Source organism: Vigna angularis, chromosome 10, assembly GCF_016808095.1.
Source record: "Vigna angularis cultivar LongXiaoDou No.4 chromosome 10, ASM1680809v1, whole genome shotgun sequence".
NCBI classification, from domain to species: domain Eukaryota; kingdom Viridiplantae; phylum Streptophyta; class Magnoliopsida; order Fabales; family Fabaceae; genus Vigna; species Vigna angularis.
Genome location: NC_068979.1, coordinates 29,942,954 through 29,964,340, shown reverse-complemented (window position 1 = coordinate 29,964,340; position 21,387 = coordinate 29,942,954). Strand labels below are relative to the sequence as shown.

The 21,387-nt window shown below is 33.0% G+C and overlaps 3 protein-coding genes across 4 annotated transcripts; all 3 read left to right on the top strand.

Annotated features, from left to right (window-relative positions):
* The first annotated feature begins 323 nt into the window (after window positions 1-323).
* On the top strand, window positions 324-984 carry LOC108335001 (uncharacterized). Its single transcript, XM_017570919.2, has one exon. It carries the CDS (start codon window positions 418-420, stop codon window positions 979-981), a length of 564 nt encoding a protein of 187 aa, XP_017426408.1. The 5' UTR covers window positions 324-417; the 3' UTR covers window positions 982-984.
* A 3,745-nt stretch (window positions 985-4,729) lies between these two features.
* LOC108335913 (3-ketoacyl CoA thiolase 1, peroxisomal) lies at window positions 4,730-12,382 on the top strand. 2 transcript variants are annotated; one of them, XM_017572123.2, is made up of 14 exons: window positions 4,730-4,921; window positions 5,442-5,515; window positions 5,883-5,967; window positions 6,159-6,285; window positions 6,444-6,542; window positions 6,628-6,695; window positions 6,799-6,906; window positions 7,224-7,301; window positions 7,378-7,510; window positions 7,611-7,707; window positions 10,827-10,950; window positions 11,322-11,430; window positions 11,676-11,759; window positions 12,163-12,382. In XM_017572123.2, exons 1-14 carry the CDS (start codon window positions 4,817-4,819, stop codon window positions 12,207-12,209), a joined length of 1,338 nt encoding a protein of 445 aa, XP_017427612.1. In that variant the 5' UTR covers window positions 4,730-4,816; the 3' UTR covers window positions 12,210-12,382. The 2 variants fall into 2 exon arrangements, with proteins under 2 accessions (XP_017427612.1, XP_017427611.1); XM_017572122.2 differs by lacking the exons at window positions 4,730-4,921; window positions 5,442-5,515; window positions 5,883-5,967; ... (5 more) ...; window positions 7,378-7,510; window positions 7,611-7,707 and adding an exon at window positions 8,235-10,283.
* A 1,415-nt stretch (window positions 12,383-13,797) lies between these two features.
* Window positions 13,798-19,827, top strand: LOC108336084 (uncharacterized). Its single transcript, XM_017572404.2, has 9 exons — window positions 13,798-14,148; window positions 14,863-15,060; window positions 15,505-15,602; window positions 17,145-17,232; window positions 17,315-17,518; window positions 17,954-18,210; window positions 18,901-18,991; window positions 19,077-19,290; window positions 19,418-19,827. The coding sequence occupies exons 1-9, from the start codon at window positions 13,981-13,983 to the stop codon at window positions 19,630-19,632; spliced, it is 1,533 nt and encodes a 510-aa protein (XP_017427893.1). The 5' UTR covers window positions 13,798-13,980; the 3' UTR covers window positions 19,633-19,827.
* Window positions 19,828-21,387: the final 1,560 nt, after the last annotated feature.

Genomic DNA, 21,387 nt, shown 5'->3' with positions numbered 1-21,387 from the left:
TCCATTAATTAATGTCCTTTTTATAAATCATTTTAAGTAACATTTGCATAAACATTACATGTAATTGGTAAATTTTATAACATACAACCTAAGAAAACACAACAAAAGTCAAGAGGAAAAAAAACACAGAAATCAAGAAGAGTTTTGGTCACATTCCATATGGTTAAACATTTTTCTTTCTCTCATAAAAATATATCATTTTCTTTAACTTTCCATAAGAAAAGACATTCCTCCTTTTTCAATTCCTCTTGTATATATAATCAATCTTCCATCTTCAGTTCGACATGAAGATATCCTTTTTCTCTTTAACCTCACAACCCAATTCATCATCTCTTCTCTCTTAGACATAAACCCTAATTTTCTCTACCTTGGAAACTTTTTTCTTCTCTAGTTTTGGTTAATTTATAATTTCTTGTGATGGGCAATTACATCTCTTGCACTTTGGCTCCTCCATTGATGAAGAACACAAGGTCAACACGTGTGATCTTTCCCACGGGTGAAGTGAAGCAATACAAGGAGCAAGTGAATGTAGCTGAGCTTATGATAGAGTGTCCCACAAACTTCTTAACCAATTCAAAGTCTCTACACATTGGACGAAGGTTTTCACCTCTTGGTGCCGATGAAGAGTTGGAGTTTGGCAACCTCTACATCTTCTTCCCTATGAGAAGGCTCAATTCCGTCGTCACCGCCGCCGACGTGGCGGCGCTCTTCAACATGACGGCCAAGCGGATATATGGAATTAAAGATTCAATATCATGTGATCATTCGATTGATGGAGTTGAAGTTAAAGATTTAGGATCATGTGACTCTACCTATGATGTTGGAGTAAATAATGATATCTCGAGGTTGAGTTTGGAAGGGTTTGAAATTGAATTAGGGTTTCGGAATAGGTTAAGTTATTGTAGGTCAAAGAAGCCTGTCTTGGAAACCATCAATGAGGAACCCATTTGGTTAAGGGTGAAAAAAAGTGAAAGTAAATAATGAGAGGACTAACACAATATGTATAGATTGTACGTAGTTGTTTTTCTCTTTTCTTTTTGTGATATTACACTTGTTGATTTATCAGGAATTAAGCAAAAAATAAGTTAATTTAATTTAATTTTTTTATAATATAATTGAACTAAATATAGGTTTATTAGTTAAGTGGATCGATTCACTTAAACATGCTATAAAACTCCTTAATATCAAGCTGGTTTATTACAATGAAAGGAATAATTTGTGTGTGTACTAAGAGTTAATTAGATCTGCCTGTATTATATTGAACAACGTATAGGAATTGTAAAAGGTATTTATATTTATAAATGTAGTAGAGTAAAGAAAAAAAAAATTATAGAGATAATATAGAAAAGTTAAAAGTTTATGAAAATAATAATAGTAATAAATGCGAGTATCACGAAATTAAAATCAACATTAATTATAATTAAAACATCACTTAAATATTTACCATCTTTAAAAATTCAAGTCATTCAAGCTGGTATTTAAGAGGTCTAATATACATATAGTGAATAGGTTACCGATACCCTTGATACGAACATCGAAGTTTTTATTTTCAACACTTAATTAACGCATACCCCATATAGCACGTATTAAATTATTAATATTGTGGGTTGAAATTTGCTTTCCGTAATTTCAACGAGAATGTTATTGCCGTGTGAATCGTTGAACCATTTTTTGTGGCTTGAATTAATGGGGGTAGAAAAGTGATGATTCAGTGTAAGTGGGAAAAGAACTAATCACAAGTTGCAACGCACAATGGAACATTAATTACGCTTTTGCAAGAAGCATTATTCATGTGGACCAGCGGAAATGACAAGTTTACCCCTTGAGAATAATCTTCTTGCAATCTTTAAACATGTAAATAAGTGATAATTTAGGTTTTAAAAAGATGAGATTTTCAATTTTTATATAATCCAAAGACATCAAGTATTTGGAACAATGGGTTCAGACATTCCCGTAAGTATGAATAATACATTTTACGAGATATATTAATTACACTTTTGTTAATTACGTATTTATTGTTTGTTGACATGAGAGGTTAACTTGAACATCAAACTCTTTTTTGCATACACACACCTACCAAGTATAAGGAGAACGAGTATTCAAAAGGAGAACAAGTAAAAGTTGAAAGCATTTGGAGAGTTTGTGAAAGTCTTTACAAGGTGCTTACTCAGCACTGTAAGAACAATTGGCATCCATCGTGGGGTTGACTTGTATTTTATGAAGAAAAACATTTATGGTTTCCACAAGAAGCATGATAGTTTGAGAAAAGAGAAGCAATCCTCGAAGCCTAGGCTAAGATGCAGCCAAAGTTTGCTGAGTTTAATAAAAAAAGTGATGAGGAAATGAATGCCCTAATGAAGGAAACTACAAGGCTGAAAAGGAAGGTCGAGAATGAGATAATGGCTAGCATAGGAAAGGAGAAATAAACCCTTGATAACACGGTTTTGGTGTAGAAAACTCCAACTCACACCGACCTTATTCGTGGAAATGAAAAGGAAAGCGAGTACAATCCACCCCCAAGACAAAACCCTCCTCAGTAGTAGGAGGGAACATCCAACATCCCTTTATAAACGATATCACTAATACCTCGTTCACTGATACCACTAATCTAGATGAGCATATTGTCGTCTACACTACCCAGGTTAGTTTGTACTTGACTAACAATGTTGTCATGTACAAAGCTTTTGCCAGCACTTTGAAGGTGACATCCTTGGAATAGTTCACTCGTCTTTTCCCTTATTCCATCGACTATTTCGACATGCTAGTGTCATCCTTTACAACATAGTTCACCACAAGTCGTCATCATCACCTTACATCTCTTACACTCTTCAATGTTAACCAAGAAAAAAAAGGAGTCTTTACAAACCTTAATTAAAAGGTTTAATAAAGTGGCTTTGAAGATTAGAAACCTCAACCCCAAGGTGGTTCTTTACTATATGATCACGACACTTAGGCTAAGTCCTTTTGCGAACGACTTATATATGACATCGCTTACAAGCATGGATGAACTAAGGTAACGAGCTGCCAAGTTCATGCAATTGAAGAAAGTAAGGAGAATCAAAACAGGATAAGAGCTAAGAAGAAAGGCGTTGAACCTCCACTACACAACACGAATTCTTCACATTTTCATTACCTCCATCACCAAAAAACCATCCTAAAGCAAATTAAACACTCCTCCCAACCAATTCACCACGACATCATCCATTACCCTTCACTCATACAACACTCTTCTTACCGCTCTTTTCTATTTTCTTTTCACTCTTGCTCATAACTCTTCTTATTCTTTCTTGCTAGAGCATGCTTTCATCCATTTTCTCATATCTTCATCATATTTTTCTCTTTTAAAAGATCTCTTTATATAAGCCTTCTTGAGAGATGATTGTTGAATACAAAGTTGAGTTTTATATAGTCTTCATAGCCTTTTTCGATAACTTGACCAGACTCAAGTCTACGTTGTAGAGTAGTTGTGTTTTTTCACGCAAACAATTTGTGTGGTCCTTCTAAGCTAGTAACTTTGAGAAAACATTTAAATATTGTCTTCTTATCTTTCAACATCTTTTTCAAAACTTTTGGATAAAAATCTTTTTATACAAAGATTTTTGTATGAAAATAGGAACGAAAAAATATATTTAAACCAAAAATATTAAAAAAAAGAAAAAACTACAAATTAACATGTAGTGCTTTAAACATTTTAGTAAAATACTAACAGAAAAATCCTAATTAAATATCTTTTCAAAAATTAGACTTAATTAAAAACCTATTTAAAAAATTTCAATTAAAATTGAAACAAAATAACTAAAAGTGGAGATATGATCTTAGTAAAAAATCTTCAACAAATATTTCGAAGTGTCTCATAACCTTTATATAATATTTATTTTTTTTAATGTCAAATAATATATATATATATATATATATATATATATATATATATATATATATATATATATATATATATATATATATATATATATATATATATATATAATTAGGGGGCAAGCCACTTCTAAGATTTATCGATAGTATTACTTATACAAATTATATATATTTTTAGTCTTGTTTAAATTTGACTTGTCAAAATTTTTGATATATTTTACTTTTTAAACTTTAAAAATAAATTGATATAGTTTTTTAAACTAATTATATTAAGTTTTTTTATGTGTTGGAGTTTCATACTGATGAGACATTTTTGTTTCAATATCAATTTTAAAATGCGTAAAAGGTAAAAAACAAATTAAGGTAATTGATAATTGAGTAAAAAAAATAAATCTGTGAACAAATTCACGTTCGTTTGACCATATTTTCACCACGACAAACACAACCTTAGTTTCCTGAGTGTTTCTTTCTTGGTGGAGTCAATAATCACTTTTGGACGGAGGTCGCGTTTTTCACGTTGCTTGTACGAAATTTAGTAAGGCATTTCCAATCCGCCGACCCACATGTGATGCACAAAAATCATTTTTAAATAAATAAAATTAACTTTAAAAGGTAAATATAATTTATAAACTTAGTTTCTATTAAAAATCCATTATTTTTTAAATTAAGATACACGATAAATTGATTTAAATTTACTAAGGAATTTAATATATTTTATGTTCTTACTTGAAAAAAAAAATATTTAAGAGAGAATTTTCTAATAATCTTTTAAGATAGAATTTTCTAAGAAAGATAACATTCTTCAAGTCAATTTCTCCCTTCTTTATCCCGCCCGCATTACTGAAACTTTATTGTACTTTCTACAATTATATAATTGTTATGTGCAATTGTTTCTCAGGCCATTCAGTACCCAACAAACACAAGATAGTACAGTTGACCAAATATGGAGAAAGCAATTCAAAGACAGAGGGTACTGCTTGAGCATCTTCAACCCAGTTCTTCAAGTTTGATTTTTTCGCGCCAAGCCCATCAATCTACAGATCTCTCAGTAAGTGGGTGTTTCGTTTTTTCTTTCAAATTTCCCTGTTTTTCAAGTGGTTACTATTTTGTTTTGTCAGGTGAATTGAAATCATAACTTCTCTTACTTTCTTTTCAAACTCACTAAATTTACCTTATATCTTCAAATGCTAGTGGAAAAGTTGAACTCATCTTCTCTTCTTCCTTTCCCTTCCACTTTACATTAAGCTACCTTATTACTCCATTTGTTAATGTATTGTTACTGCATAAATTTGATCTCTTGCTCGCTGAATGCTGTTCAGTTTGGTTGTGACTTTTGAAGGTTTAACTGAAGATCTTAGGATAATTTTTATATGTGGGACCAGCGACAAAAGTTTGTAATATTCGATAAATTCTAACATAAAAGATAGTGTATTAGAAACAAAAATGTTAGAGAGTAGTAGATTTGTGAAGTTTTTTTTTATGCTGGATTTGTTGAACCAACTTTTACTCTCTGAAGTATATGTGGAAATGCTTTACATTGTTGAAGTCTCTTTTCCATTTCTTGTTAGGCTTCATCATGTTTTGCTGGGAATTCTTCACATGGGCAAAGGGGTGGATCAGAAGATGATGTGGTGATTGTAGCGTAAGTTTGCCTATATAAATTCTATTTGTGTGATTTCTAATTCTCTATTTTGTGGTAGTAATCCAATTAGTCCTTGAAATGTATGTGTCAATGACTATTCTCGTATTGTTAAATGTTAGAGCTAGCGTTGCTAGTTTTTGGTTAAAGTTGATTTTGAAGTGACTTGTTTTATGTTTGGATGTTTTTATTGTAAAACCAATTTAGCAGTATAACTCAGGATACATTTGTGATTTTCCTACTATCATTCAAAGACTTGGACTAGGTTGATCAATGATATATCGTTGAGGGATAAAATTGAGTATTTACTCTATGATTTTATTGATGAGATTGTTGAACCTTTTAGCTTTAATTTCTCTGCAATAACCAGGGCATATCGAACTGCCATTTGCAAAGCAAAACGTGGAAGCTTTAAGGATACTCTTCCAGATGATCTTCTTGCCTCAGTTCTGAAGGTAATTCTTTGAATAATTCAAGAATTGGAAATAATATTAGTAAGGATAAAAAATGCTTTAGTGGACATTCATAATGGTTTATGATTGGAACATGGCAACCTTGAAATATTTTGAGCTACTTTTGTTGATCATTGGTTTATTTATTTTACTTCACTTTTGTTCTGTGGTTCCTAAACTGAGTTTTCCTATAGGCTGTGATAGAGAAAACAAAAGTAGACCCAGCAGAAGTTGGAGACATTGTTGTGGGTACAGTACTCGCCCCTGGATCAGATAGAGGAATTGAGTGCAGAATGGCTGCCTTTTATGCAGGTTTCCCAGGTACATTTTACAGTCTTCATTGATATGCTGTACGAAATCATTGATTTTACTGAATGTAGAAGTCCTCTTGAGGTGGCTTCATATGATTATTCTTGTGGCTCGTATTTATTTTAGCACGATTTCTAATATATTATGGATCTCATTCAATTTTCAACCAGATACTGTGCCTCTTCGAACTGTCAATAGGCAATGTTCATCTGGACTGCAGGCAGTTGCCGATGTAGCTGCTTATATAAAAGCTGGTTTCTATGACATTGGTCAGAATGAATTGATCTAAACTTTATATTAAAATTCCATGGCCTGGTTATTTCTTTAGCCTAATCTTCCTAATATATCATGCAGGTATTGGGGCTGGATTGGAGTCTATGTCACATGACACTGTGAATAGGCTTAGAAACATTAACCCGAAGGTATGGAGAAGTTGTATATTTTGAATTCCACTTTTTCCTTTGAGACATGTTTGGCTTGACTTTTCATTATATTAACTTGATTTTTCATTATATTAATTAACAGGTAGAAACCTTTGCACAAGCCCGGGATTGTCTTCTTCCTATGGGAATAACTTCTGAGAATGTAGCACAGCGCTATGGTGTGACAAGGCTAGAGCAAGATCAAGCTGCTGTGAGTATGACACAATTATTTAATATGTTAAGGGTTTGTTATGGCAAATTTCTCTGTAAGCATTTTAAAAGAAGAAAAAGGTAAAATGAGTGTCTGCATAAAAGCTAAAACTAGCTTATGCAAGCATGAGCTGAAAATCTGTTGTAGAAACTAAATGAGTTTCTTTAAATTAGTTTTTTGCATAAGCAGTTTTAGCTTATGGAGCAACTTATTTTATTTTTCTATCTTAAGTGTTTGTAGGGAAGTTTATCCAAACAGATCCTACATATGTATGAAAAGATTATTAGGATGCTTGAACTTTTAGTTTGTATAATTAGGTTGAGTCTCACAAGCGTGCTGCAGCTGCAACAGCATCCGGTAAATTCAAAGAAGAAATCATTCCAGTTTCTACAAAGGTAAGCATCAACGGCCAAAATGATCATTCCTGTAGTATTAAATATATTATACTACTAATGATATTTGTTTTCGAAGTTTGTGGACCCTAAAACTAGAGTGGAGAAGAAAATTACTGTTTCTGTTGATGATGGTATCCGGCCAAACACAAATATAGTGGATTTGGCAAAGTTGAAGCCTGCATTCCAGAAAGATGGATCGACAACAGCTGGTATTCAAGAACTATCTTTTGTTAATTTTGTTACTCTCGGGGAAATCTTTTACCTTGTGAATATATTTGTTTTCAATCTTTCTTTTTATTTCAATTTCAGGGAATGCTAGCCAAATTAGTGATGGTGCAGGAGCTGTGCTCCTCATGAAGAGAAGAGTGGCTGTACAAAAGGGGCTTCCTATTCTTGGAATCTTCAGGTAAACAATAACAATGATCTGCATGTATCCTATAATGTGCACACCACCTGCATTTAGCGGTGAAAAACATGTTTTCTTTTATCCAAACTCGATGTCTCTATGGAAGCTGCTGCACTTTGAACTATTAATTTGATTAATTTAACACCAACTTCAATAGAGTCTTGGAAGTCAATTCACTTCCTGAAAAAGTAAACATAAACTATGAAAAAACAAGTATAGGAAATAAGGTTGTGAAAGAAAGTTTATGTAAATTAAAAAAAAAAAAAAAAAACTCTACTCGTAGACTCTACATGTAAACTCGTAAAGTTTACTTGGATAAAAAAATTAAATAAATAATATTTTAATTTAAGTATACAAAATTATACAACTCAAAAATACTTAAAATAAATAAATTCAAATTGTAAAGTATAATTACAACTATTCCTAGACATTATGTTCTAATTATATTAGTTTTTCACTACAAAATTAAAATATGTTATAATTTATAAATATGCAAAAATTGCTTTTAAAATTAAAAGCTAACTAACAGTGACTAAAAGGGGGCCGAATAAGTCACTGGTTTAAAAATGGTTACAATATAAAGTAAAACTTATACAGTATAGAAGGAGGAAAAGAGAGACGAGTGGGAACAATGTGCGAGTCAAGGATGACCCAGCCAACGATGTTCGAGGCGACGGCGACTGAGCGCGACAGCGACGACGACTGAGTGTGACGGCGAAGACGACTGAGTGTGACGGCGATGACGACTTAGGCGACAACGATGGCAACCACGTTGTTGACGGCGAGCGCGAGACACTGCGTGAGAGAGTGTGAATCGAAAGACTCGAACCCTAATCTGATGTGGGAGGAAGATGAGAGAGGGTGATGCACAAGAAAAAGGGGTTTAAACACAAGGGAGCCCTAATCTAGTTCGTCCTCTCCATATGACTTCGTTTTGATTAAAAAAATTCGTCCATCGAACTCGCACAAACGCTTCTAAACTCGCAAGCTCATACGATTCTGTCGATTCTGCAACCGAGTCCACTTATTCCACACTGTGAAGCTTAATTCAGTTCCTGATTGTTTGTTTCGAAATTTCTGAAACTCATCCGGATGCATTCCGTATTATATCGTGCTATTATTGTTGGTGATTCCCGTTGCATATGTTATGCATATAGGCATTTGTGTTCTTCTCTAGGAACTAGATATTTTTCTCATAAAGAACAATGTGAAGAAGAGCTTATCAGGTACCTGGCTATTCTCACTGTGAAACTTGGCAAAGGAAGGAGTGAGGAAGAAGCTCTTCACACCCTCTTGAATGATGAAACTTGTGATGCCATACCCCTCTCCCAAAACCTTGTTCACCTATTGCTCCAGCGATACAGGGATGATTGGCAATCTGCACTGGGTGTATTTAGATGGGCTGGTTCACAGTCGAGCTTTAGACATTCGCCGGAGTCATACGATATGATGGTCGATATATTGGGTAGAATGAAGGTTATGAAAAAGTTGAGGGATTTGTTAGATGAAATGCGTAAGAGTGGTCTGGTCACTATAAATACTGTGGCTAAGGTAATGAGACGGTTTGTTGGGGCAGGGCAGTGGGTAGATGCAGTTAAGATATTTGATGATTTGCAAGCTCTTGGGTTGGAGAAGAACATAGAATCCATGAACTTGTTGCTTGATACCCTGTGCAAAGAGAAATTTGTGGAGCAAGCTCGTGAAATTTTCTTGGAGCTGAAGCAGCACATTGCTCCTAATGCTCACACCTTCAACATATTCATTCATGGATGGTGCAAAATCTGCCGTGTGGACGAGGCACATTGGACAATTGAAGAGATGAAAGGATATGGTTGTCGCCCTTGTGTTATAAGTTATTCCACAATCATTCGGTGTTACTGTCAAGAAGGGAATTTCATCAAGGTGTATGAGCTTCTTGATGAAATGCAGGCTGAAGGGTGCCCTGCTAATGTGATAACTTATACTACTATCATGAGTGCACTGGCAAAGGCTGAAAAGTTTGAGGAAGCTTTGAAAGTACCTGAGAGAATGAGGTCTTCTGGATGTAGGGCTGATACACTTTTCTTCAATTCTTTCTTATATACATTGGGGAGAGCAGGTAGATTAGATGATGCTGCCTATGTATTCAACGTGGAAATGCCCAAGGCTGGTGTTTCTCCAAATACATCCACCTATAATTCATTGATTTCTATGTTTTGTTATCATGCCCAAGAAAAGAGAGCTTTTGAAATACTGAAGGAGATGGAAAATTCAGACTATTGTAAGCCTGATGCTCAGACTTACCACCCATTGATCAAGTCTTGCTTTAGAACTGGAAAAATAGATAGTGTGTTGAATGATATATTAAATGACATGATTAATAAATATCATCTCAGTCTTGATCTTTCAACCTATACGCTGCTAATTCACGGGCTTTGTAGAGGAGATAGATGCAATTGGGCGTTCTCTCTGTTTGAGGAGATGATTGATCAAGATATAATTCCTAGATTCAGAACTTGCCAATTGCTGTTGGATGAAGTCAAGAAGAAAAATATGTTTCAAGCTGCTGAGAAAATTGAGGATCTTATGAAAAAATTGTAAATGCATGAGCCTCTTATTTGTGTGCGCACACTGCATTGTTACACATTATTTTAACCATTTGATACAAAACCAAGACAAATAAAGAGAGTGGCATGGGATTTTTTTGAATAGTATATCAATGGCTTGAATGCTCAGACATTTCTTATCTGTTAGCCTTTTAGTTGTTTCCCTAGATTAATGTAAGTTTTTGAGATCCTTGTTCAATAAATACTCTCATTTGGCTTCCTGCAGGCGAAGCTATTGAAAAATATTCATATATATATATATATATATATATATATACTTATTGGGTAAATTTGTCTGAAAAAGTGACCGTAATATAGGATACTCAAGGGTTGAAGCCATGTGCTTCACATTTTTTATATTAGAATATTATATGCTGAAAGGATATGTGAAATCAGTAACTCAAATTTTACTTGAAACCTATTCAGACATGGACAGATAACTAAATCAGGTTTCTGACAGAACCTAATTCATTTTTTTTTCTATTTAAAATTTGTAAAATTGAAATTTGTCTCACAATTGAATTTAATTTTCAGGAGTTTCGCAGCTGTTGGAGTAGATCCTGCAGTCATGGGTGTTGGCCCAGCAGCTGCCATCCCAGCCGCTGTGAAATCTGCTGGTCTTGAACTTGGCAACATTGACCTATATGAAATCAATGAGGTAAAAGTTTTAAGAGTTGTCATTACAGACATTGTTTTGGACAAACTTTTCTATGAACATTTTAAGAGTTCTACGAGAAGAAATAAGGAAGTAAAATGCATTTAACTCCTTATAAACTGAAGTCAACTTATACATCTTACCTGTGGGAGAAGTTAAATGACAGTTTTTATAAAAGTTCACTACTTGATTTTCACTTATGGAAGAAGGTTAATTTATTTTACTCTCTGATTTTCTTCTTCTAAAAGTGTTCAGAAGAAAAGTTTATTCAAATAGGGTCTTAATTAATCACTACTCTTCTTGTACATGTTTTCATAGCCAAGTCACTTCAATTAATGTTGTACTAAGTATTTATCAATATAATGGCTTTGTAGGCCTTTGCATCACAGTATGTTTATTGCTGCAAGAAATTGGGACTTGATCCCAGAAAGGTTAATGTTAATGGTGGTGCCATTGCTCTTGGACATCCTTTGGGCGCCACAGGTGATGTTGAGATGTTTTCATCAGAAATTTATCTTCTTTTTGCCCCTTATTAAATGGAAGAAGATGCTAAAATCTCCATGGAGGCACATCTTTTCATTACTGTAACATGTTTACTCATGTATATTTCATCTTACAATCAAAACAAGCCATCTTACACATACAGTTGAACAGATAAATTCTGTTCATCTATCATGAACCTAGTGCCGACATTGTTGGTGAATTTTCATGCTGCCATTTTCTGACAGGTGCACGATGTGTTGCAACTTTGTTGAATGAGATGAAACGCCGTGGCAGGGATTGTCGCTATGGTGTAATCTCCATGTGCATAGGTAGGTGATTTCTTCTTTATGGCCTCTCCATCTTATAAATACAAGTCAAAACAATTGTATATTTTGAGAAATTAGTTTTGTGACTGATTCATATCACTCAAAAATTGGGAGATTAATTTTGTAAATCATTTCAAGGTTTGTTGGACACAATGGAAAATTTGTTTCAGATTTTCTTGTAAGTTAATGTTCGTAACCTGGCAAATGTATAGCTAGTTGTGTAGAAGTTTATCTAAACAACACCTGTCTGGTTTAATATTAGTTTTTGGAGAACCTAAATGAAATAGGTTTCTTCCATAATTCAAAAATTAGCTTGAGAGAAAATTATTTCATTTTCTTTCTTATTTGCTTCTATTGTAATGTTATTCCTTTCCATGTAACATTATTGAAATGTGCATAATTTCAGGTTCTGGTATGGGAGCTGCTGCTGTATTTGAAAGGGGAGACTATTGAAGATTTGTGCAAGTTTTTATGGTTAGAATAAATAAAGATCTTTGTTGTTGAACACTAGTTAAAATAATGTATTGCGTGTTCACTTTTTTTCTAATAATAAAAAATAATAAAATTATAATTATAATAATAAATATTATTATTTTTATAATTTTATTATAAATTATTTTTGTTTATTTTGTTAGTAATATTTTATTATAAATAGTTATATTAATTTAAAAATAGTTAAATTTAAAAAAAAAACAGTTAAATTTAAAAAAATCACTTGATAAAGTTGGTAAATAGTTATTTATTGAAGAGTAAACAAAAAAAATTGTGTATACCAAACAATAGATTCTCATAATATGGACTATTTAAAAATCCGTCTAGTTTGAATTCGGTTATGATGGGAATGTCACAAAATAGTGGCGGACAAGATATGTTATTACCATCATTATTAAATAATAAATTGCACTTTCAATTCTCATTAAGATTTAGGTAGATTTTTTAGATTATAGACTAGACACAGTGAATAAATTAGAGAATTTGAAGGAATGGAAAAAGAGATTTGAAAATAAAGTTCATAAGAATTGGGAATGATGTAAAGGGTATTATAGATTAAAAATATATTTTAATTAATAAAAATATATGATTATTAATTTGTCTTTGTGTTAAAATTTAATATAAATTTAAATTTAAATAATAGAAATTATATTAAAATAAAATTAAAATTATTAATGATAAAAAAATTAAAATTATATAAATAAAAAGACGTTCTCTAATGGAAGAAGTTGTGTTTGAGATTTGATAGACTTTGTTTTATTGGTCAATAGGAGAAGGTGATCAAGTGTGAGAACAGAGGATAAGGTCAACAAATTTGATTTAGCTCGGGGAAAATATAATGCAATTTGACATTTTAAAAGTTTATTAAAACAATTTAATAAAATTATAGTATTTCAAACTTCACCTAAAAATAGTGAGCACGTTTTTATCGATGTCATCCAAGTTCTATTTTCATGAATTTCGGTTTGATACTTTGATATTCTCACGATTATGTCGATACAAAGTTGATATTATACATGGAAAAACAAACACGATGATCATCATATTAGTTATATGTTTGCATTGTTACATTTGTCTATGTTTAAATGAAGTCTTAAACATTTTGAAAACTCTTTAATATTTATATTTTTACTAATTTTATATTTAGGTGAACTTTTTTAAAATTTATTAGTTTTTCTTTTTAAATTTAATTATTTTAAAAATGAATAAAAATGTCTACAAAATAAATAAAAATGATATATAATCAAATTATAAAAAATATTATATTTATTTTTATAATTCTAATTTTTTACTATTTTATTATTATAAAAATAATAACACACACGCATACTATATAAGAAAGTAAATTTTTTATTTAAAAAATAAACAAACCAGTCTATTATATATTCTCTGAACTTGTCCATATCATGTCCACACAGTAATTCTAAAGTTGATTATTATTTAATTAATTATTAATTAATTATACACACCAAAAAACTCACTTAACAAAACAGTGAGCATAACGTAAAAACGACGTGCTCTTGTTTGGTCGTTCACACGCTTAAAAGATCGAAAACGACATCTGGCATTGCTCTGCTAACACAGTCTCATCTTCCACCCAAATCCAAAAAGACAGAACACACAACAGATCGAAATACCATAGCGTAAGGAACAACAATCCCACAACTCAGTTCACATTCTTTCACCAATTCCCGAAAATCTCTCATTGGAATCTCCACCAAAGAAAAAAAATATGGACGACAAAACTCAGTCCGAGAGTAAGCAAAACGACGACAAGGACGTTGCGCCAGAATCACAACCGCCAAAACCGTCGTCGGGAGGGTGGGGCTTTATGCAGTTCTCGTTTCTCTCCGATCTTCAGAAAGCTGCCGCTGTTGCCGCCGAAGAGATCTCTCGCAATGTGCGTTTTCAAACGCCATAAAAGAGATGTGCCATTTTGTTTAATATTTTTGGTGTCAACCAACGCATTTGTTTCAATCTCTGAATTTGTTGTTGATTTCTGTTATTTAGTGTGGTTTTTCCTTTTTGTTATTGTTTTAATTTATGGAATAGTTTTATTATGCAACTGGGCCTTAATGCGTTGCATTTGCTGTTTTTGGTTGACAGTTTTTTTCTTACTAATTTAGGTAGTGAGTTTAACAGTGTCGAATTCTCAAGTTCAACATTTGGCTTTCACAGCGTTTAGATTTTATTATATTCGAAGGGGGACAATAAAAGGATTTTTGTTGGTTGGAGTAAAACATGGGTACATGGAAAAGGGGTTGATGTTATGTTTCCAATAAATTCTGTCTTAATAGATTATATTGAATGAAGAAGTGGATGTATTGATGTCTTGGAAATTATTTATTTGTTGTGGATTATTAGGAAAGAATGATTGAAGAAGACTATGTAAGAGTGATGTTCAATTGAAGCCCATATGGTTGTGCGTGGGAATGATATTAATGCTTTATTCTTCTAATAAATCATATCTTATTTACTTAAAATTGATAATATTGAATGAAAAAGTAGAGGCATTAATATTTTCGAAATTATTTGGATTTGGCAGATTATTAGGAATAATCATTAGAAAGGTATCAAATTATTTGTTATGAATCAATGTGGTTTTGAAATGCAGGCTGCTGTAGTTGCACAGACAGCATCTAAGGGCATTGCGGAGTTGCAAAATGAAGCTGAAGATTCAGAATCTTCCAAAGAGGATGAAGGGACTGAAGATTCTGCAGCTGAGAAGGAAAGTGACAATGAGGATACCAAACTGCGAAAATCTGCTCTGGACAGATTGGAGAAAGCTAGTGAAGATTCACTACTTAGCCAGGCAAGCACATAAAGATAAACTTCCTTGGGGGGTTGGGGTGGGTTAATTTGCAATTTGGATGCTATAATTTTTGGATTTGACCATTTAGGTCTTTTGCATATTATGCTAATTTATTCATATGTCTTTGCCTCGGCAAATATGCAGATTTCCTATTCATTGTTCACTATCCTTTTGCTCATCTTTTACACGGATATTTCTCTGCTGTTTGTTTGTTGAAACTAGTACTATCTAGCTTCTAGAATATGCTTCTATGGGTCTTGCCTATAGGTTTGATTTGGTCTCATTATTGTTATGGGTTTTGAGTAACAGTGAGTAATATTTTTAATGGGGACAGTTGACTACCTAGGAATAATAATTCTGTGCTTTTGGATGCAAATTTTATGCTTTTCGGTTGTCTGTACTCATACATTAAGCACTCATACCCAAGCTACTTAATGAGTATAGGGTTTGAAAGCTTTTGATAGCTCTGTGGAGAATTTTGCATCTGGAGCTTGGAGTGCTTTAGGAAATGCTTGGAGAGGGAGCACTGATTTTGTTCAGCGGTATAATTCATTGCTATATTTGTTTATTTAAATTTTTATTCTAGCATTGACCCACATAGAGGTTGTTTTGTATGTCTAGTAACTGGTCATCGTTCTGGTGGTGATATGTTGATATTTTGATGGAAATAAGCATGTATGCTACTTGTGAGTATGCGACTAGTGTTGGTATGGTATTATGCAATTTTCTTAAACATACTGCCTTGTTTGTTGATAAACTCATAATTGTGAATGGTAGTTTTTCCAGTGACCTTTATAGCATTTAGTGGTGCACTGGCCCTTGTGCTTGGCTATTAATTGCTTGAGGCATTTTGATAGCGAGTAGAGATTGCTGCCATCGTTACCATGCCTTGCTGAAATATCTCTGCTGTCATTTCTATGGGGAAAATGACCGTCAAATCTTTTACTAAATAAAAAATCTCCCCTCATCATCCTTCATTTGCTCTTTCTGTTTTCATTTCTTTGGTCTGGGTTTTGCTGGTAGAGGATTTCTCTGCGTGCTACTTGACCTGCTTGCTATCTTCTCTTCTATGTCATTTTTATCTTCATCTGCTTTGGATGACTTGGACTGAAATATTTATATATGCCTTGGCTGTATGTTCTTTATGCCATACTTCTTTTTGCATTTTTGTTTTTGGATGTGGGTTCTACTAGTTACCCCTTTTTTTTTGAGTGAACAGTCAAGGCTCTTAAAGTGTAAGGTTTTTACATTGTCATCTAATCACAAATTGTCATGCATGATAAGTTTATTGACTTCTACTTTGATTATATTAAAAGTTGCATACAAACATTTATTTCTGGTTGGTTGAAAATGTAAATATTTTATACTGATAATGCATATAATTTTTTTTTTTTTTGTTTTCTTTGGGCTGGATATTCTTCCATGATGTTTTTGGAATTTAGATATTGGCTGTTATTATATTAAGAGGCACTACACATGTTCATTTTATGCTGGACCCACATTCTTATTTATGTTTTAAATGCAACCTCCTGTTTGTGTATATATGTTTATTTTTCTTATTGTCATTTTGAATGGAATGATGTATTATGCTTTTAACAATATATAAGCTAATTTTCAAATGGATATTCTACAATATGCTCATTCACACTCTGCTTTGGGAGATTACGTTTTGGTGGATCTTTGCAAGAGCTTAGGCTCTCTCTACTTTCATTAATAATATTTTTATTTTACCTCGTCCTATCAATACACCGTTTTGATAATACAGGTTTTCAGCGTTCCTCAAATATCTGGTACAGATATATCTGTATTGTAATTGCATAAAACTACTCCACTACCTTTGCTTGATTCAAATATACTATATTTTTAATTTCTCTTCTTTTCTTCCTGTCTGGTTTATATTTAATTTATGACTGACATTGTTGACTAAGAAAAATGTTTAATTTTTTATTATAATCCTGCAAGTTACCTATCATGGTCTAATTTTAGAATGCTTCACTATTTGCATAAAATATGAGGTGGCTTCTTGTCATATAACAGACTTTCTGTTTAAAGGTTATGAAGCTAAATGTCTTTATGTTCTGTAGGCTCGAAAATTCTGCTGCAAACCTTTCAGGGTCTTCACAGCATGATGGGCCAGGAGCTGCAGGTTCTAATGCATCTTCTCTGTTAGAGGTTTGGAAAATTTTCTCATCATTTGATATTTGTTATGAATAATTACAGATATACATGCATATTTTTGTTCATTGTGATACAGACAGGAAGAGCTTTTACTGCAAAGGGAATGCAAGTGCTTGAATATGTTAGTAAGGAGACAATGGACCTATTAATCAATGAAACTGGAATTGAGGTTGAGAAGGATAAAAAACCAGGTGAAGAACAAAATGACGAGGATCAATTATCAGAGGAAGTGACTTTTGATCGATGCTTTTACATTTATGGAGGTCCAGAGCAATTGGAGGTATTATTGTTAAAAGATATAGAAATTTTCTCATAATATAATTTCTGCGTCTTTAAGAGTATTCTGGAGTTTCAACTCATGAATGAGTGAAATATGTTCTAGGAGAGGTCTTTGCTTTCTTAATTGAGTCCATCCCTTGAATTAGTCAGGGGGCTCAAAGTGGTTTCTGGATGAGAGCTCCTGATTGGAAAAAAATCCCATAGAAGTGGTTTCATATTTCATGATTTGTTTCCTTGTTTTGTTATAGAATTAGAAATCTAATATTAGTATGAAGAGGGTTGGTGGACTGTTTTTGTAACCATATCACTGCATACCATTAATAATTTGTTCTCTTTTTCCCTCCTCCTTCTTAATTCCTATAATTTCAACACTTGATGTGTTAAATTGTGTTGTTTTAGATTGTGGTTTAAAAATGTTTTCATTTGCCTTACTCAGGAACTGGAGGCTTTGTCTAGTCATTATGCCATGCTATTTAACCGAAGAAAAGTTAAGTTGTCAGCTGAACATAAGTCTATATATGATGGGAAGCTTAAAGAGGTCCAACAAATTTTTAATTTGAGTGCTGAAATTGATAGCAATAATAGTGATTCAAACAAAGGCAAGACGATAAAGAGAGGAAATGAAGGAAGCAGTGATGAGATGAAGAACTTACACGATTCAAGTGTTGGCAAGGCTGCTGAAATGGCCGCAGGGTAATTTAACATCCCACATAATTGTTGACATTTTATTCACCTACCACTGTTGCCATAAAATCGAGTTTAAAGTGGTCTATTCATCATATACTAAAATATTACATATCTATGATCCTAAGGAAAATTTGTTAAAGTTCTATCTGCAAGTGTGTCAATGTACGAATTTAGAAAGTCTACGTGATGTGGTTAATTTGGATGTTTGTATGCAGGATAAGACAGATAACATATACATACGGTCATATGTAAAAGCAAACAAAGTTTGAAATTTGTTTGTCTATCACTTTACTACAAGTGTGATGAACCAACTATACCAAAAGCTTAAGCCATTAGATGAAGACCCATGAATGGTTCTACTTACATCCAACTCATCCCCTTATATCCAAGAGCCCCTTGGATGATAATGCACAGCTACACTTCATCTATAATTTTGTTATTGGAATGGAGGGTGGTAAGCAAGGACAGAGTCCAAACCACTTGGCCATAGAAGGCTCTCATGAATAAACTATTCCAAAAGCTTAAATGGTTTTATATAGTATTACATCTCGCAATATCCTAACCCCTTACAGTTTATGATCCTGGTTATTTTCGGCAGTCTGATCATTAGGCTTGTTCACCATTGGCATATATAGATTAAGGAAGCCCTCCTTACTTCATTATATTATATGCTATATTTGATGTTTCTTGTTGCAGTTTCACTAATACCTTAACTGGTCTAGCTGCTAATGATGTAGTTCTGAGAACTACTGCAAGATTGGAATCACTTCATTCTGAGGGAGTTCATGTACGGTACATAATATAGAAAAAAATTATTCTATCACATGAGGTTCTCGTAAAAGTTAATAATATGGGGCTTCTTTTCTTTGCAGAGACTGTCTGAAATGTGCTGTTTTGCTGTGTCCCAACTTCTAGTGTTTGGAAAATCCATCATTTCTCGTGCCAATAAGACTGAGGATGAAGCAGATGATGATAAGGCACACATTGAGTGGCCGGAAGACGTTACTGCAAAAGCGAATATCATAAGAGTAAATGCCCAAACAATGATAGGATATGTGGAAGCAGTTTCTAACAGTTTTATTACAGGTTGGTTGTTTACTGATTCCACCATTATAATCAAACTAAAGTATTCTGCTATATTTGTATGCCTTGAATTTCCATTATTCTCTGCTCATAGCCGTTTATCATTTGACATTTGGCATGCATGTATCAGGCATATCTGATGTAGCGGAGGCCTATCAAGCTGCCATTAAAGCTGTTACTTCTGAGTCTCAGTCAGTTGTTCCCCACGCATCATCAGTTCAGGAAAAAGCCAATGCCTTCTCGGAGAACCTTCGAGCTGATCAAACCACAGCGGTATGCAAAATCCAGGAAGGAATGCAATTTTTAGCTCACGTTCTCATTTCAACCTCAATGAATGCTGCTTGAACACTTATATACGTTCCTATTTGTAAATAGTCACAGAATAATTATAAAAATGGTACTCCACTCAACTATGCTATAGTTTAAGTCGGTTTTAGACTTAGTGACTGGGGCAAGTTTGTCCTGATAAATTGATTCTTGCAACCGATTTATTCTTTAATTCCTCAATTCAGTCTATCATATATGAAGAGATTTTAGATATGCACTCGTGTTACACATTTTTAATCAATTATTCGTCGTCATTTGCAGTAGTCCAAGTTGGAATGAATTGTTGATGTGTACATGTTTAGTGGTGTGGTAGCCCTTTTGCGTTCTGTTTACAAGAAAAATTGATCACTCTGTTGAAAGTAGATTTTGGATCTCAATTCAAGGAAGTTCAGTGAATTCTTCAATATTAGGTAACTAACTGTCTAAATTATGTTTGGCTGATGCAAAGATTTTGAAAGCTTCGCCTGCCATGTTCTAACCCATTTTACAATCCAAACACTAATTACAGGATTAGGCCCTTTTAAATAATAATTTCTAATGACTTGCTCTTCTCAAGACAACTTTAGTACCTATTCTTGATTACATCTATGCGTGTTAGTAGAACCGGAACAGATACCAATTCACCCGAAATGTTGTAATGATGACTTCAAGGTGTAATAGGGTGATCATTAATTAAATTGTATGAATTGAAATATCTTCTAAAAGAATTTGATCTTGACAGAACTTTGACGTCGAAAACAAGGTTTTAAGCCTCAAACAAGAAAATAAAATCAAGAGAAGCAAATGTTTGGTGTATCATGTTTTGTTACAAATAATAGTACAAAAAGTTGTTTTTGGTGATAATGGTGGTATACATCGTATGACTTATGATGGTGAGATCTTTACAAGACTGGGTGAAATTATTATTAGTATACAAATGTCACAATTTCGAAACTAATTTATAATATGCATTTTTTATTTTCATGAAATAAATAAAAACCTTTTCATTGTTTCCTAGCGTTATTTGAAGATAGAAAAGATTTATAAGTTTGAGAAACTTTCAAAGCTCAACTGAAAATCAAATGTTTTACCTTGGATTTCATGAACAAGAATTATGTTGCAGTTCATTACTAGTAAGAGATTAGGACATTCTCATCACTATGTTCAAATATTTATGAAGAAAAACAATCTCGCTAAAAGTTTTTCTCAATTAGAAGAACTCTTTGAATAAGTTACATGCCAATATAAAGCAAATAAGGATATCTTTTCCAAAAAAATAAGACTTGGAGGGTTCCACAAATATAGTTAATATATATGTTGGAGAGTCTACACCAATTTTTAATGTTAGTGTTAGATTGTTTTCATCAATGATCACACAAGAATACGTTGAGTTTATCTTATGAAGTTTAGATCTAAAGTTGTCAACAACTTTTGGAAGTCCAAAGCTTGGCCGGAAACTCAAAGAAAGCACAAAATGCAAATGATCAAACGTGACAGTAGAACAATGAATAAGTCTTTGCAAATTTTAACATGTTCTTATGAAGAAGCAAATATAAAACACCAATAGCCAGCACCCAACATGCCTCAATTGAATAACATTGTTGAAAGGAAGAATAGCGTAACTAAGTATTTTTTACATGATAAAGATTTGCCGAAAGCATTTCGGGCGAAGTTATAAACATAATTTATTTGCTAAATCAGTTGCTAGAAACAGGCTTTGCAAAAAAGACATAAGTTGAAGTTGGTTGTGGTTTTACATTCCTCGTATTAATTCAAAGACAAACGGGAAAAGAA

Coding starts and splice junctions, on each gene's coding strand:
- LOC108335001 (XM_017570919.2), top strand. CDS start 418: ATGGGCAATTACATCTCTTGCACTTTGGCTCCTCCATTGATGAAGAAC.
- LOC108335913 (XM_017572122.2), top strand. CDS start 8,800: ATGCATTCCGTATTATATCGTGCTATTATTGTTGGTGATTCCCGTTGC. Junction 11,431..11,675: donor ACATCCTTTGGGCGCCACAG/GTGATGTTGAGA, acceptor ATTTTCTGACAG/GTGCACGATGTGTTGCAACT. Junction 11,760..12,162: donor TGTAATCTCCATGTGCATAG/GTAGGTGATTTC, acceptor GCATAATTTCAG/GTTCTGGTATGGGAGCTGCT.
- LOC108336084 (XM_017572404.2), top strand. CDS start 13,981: ATGGACGACAAAACTCAGTCCGAGAGTAAGCAAAACGACGACAAGGAC. Junction 15,061..15,504: donor AAGATTCACTACTTAGCCAG/GCAAGCACATAA, acceptor TAATGAGTATAG/GGTTTGAAAGCTTTTGATAG. Junction 18,992..19,076: donor TTCATTCTGAGGGAGTTCAT/GTACGGTACATA, acceptor TTTTCTTTGCAG/AGACTGTCTGAAATGTGCTG.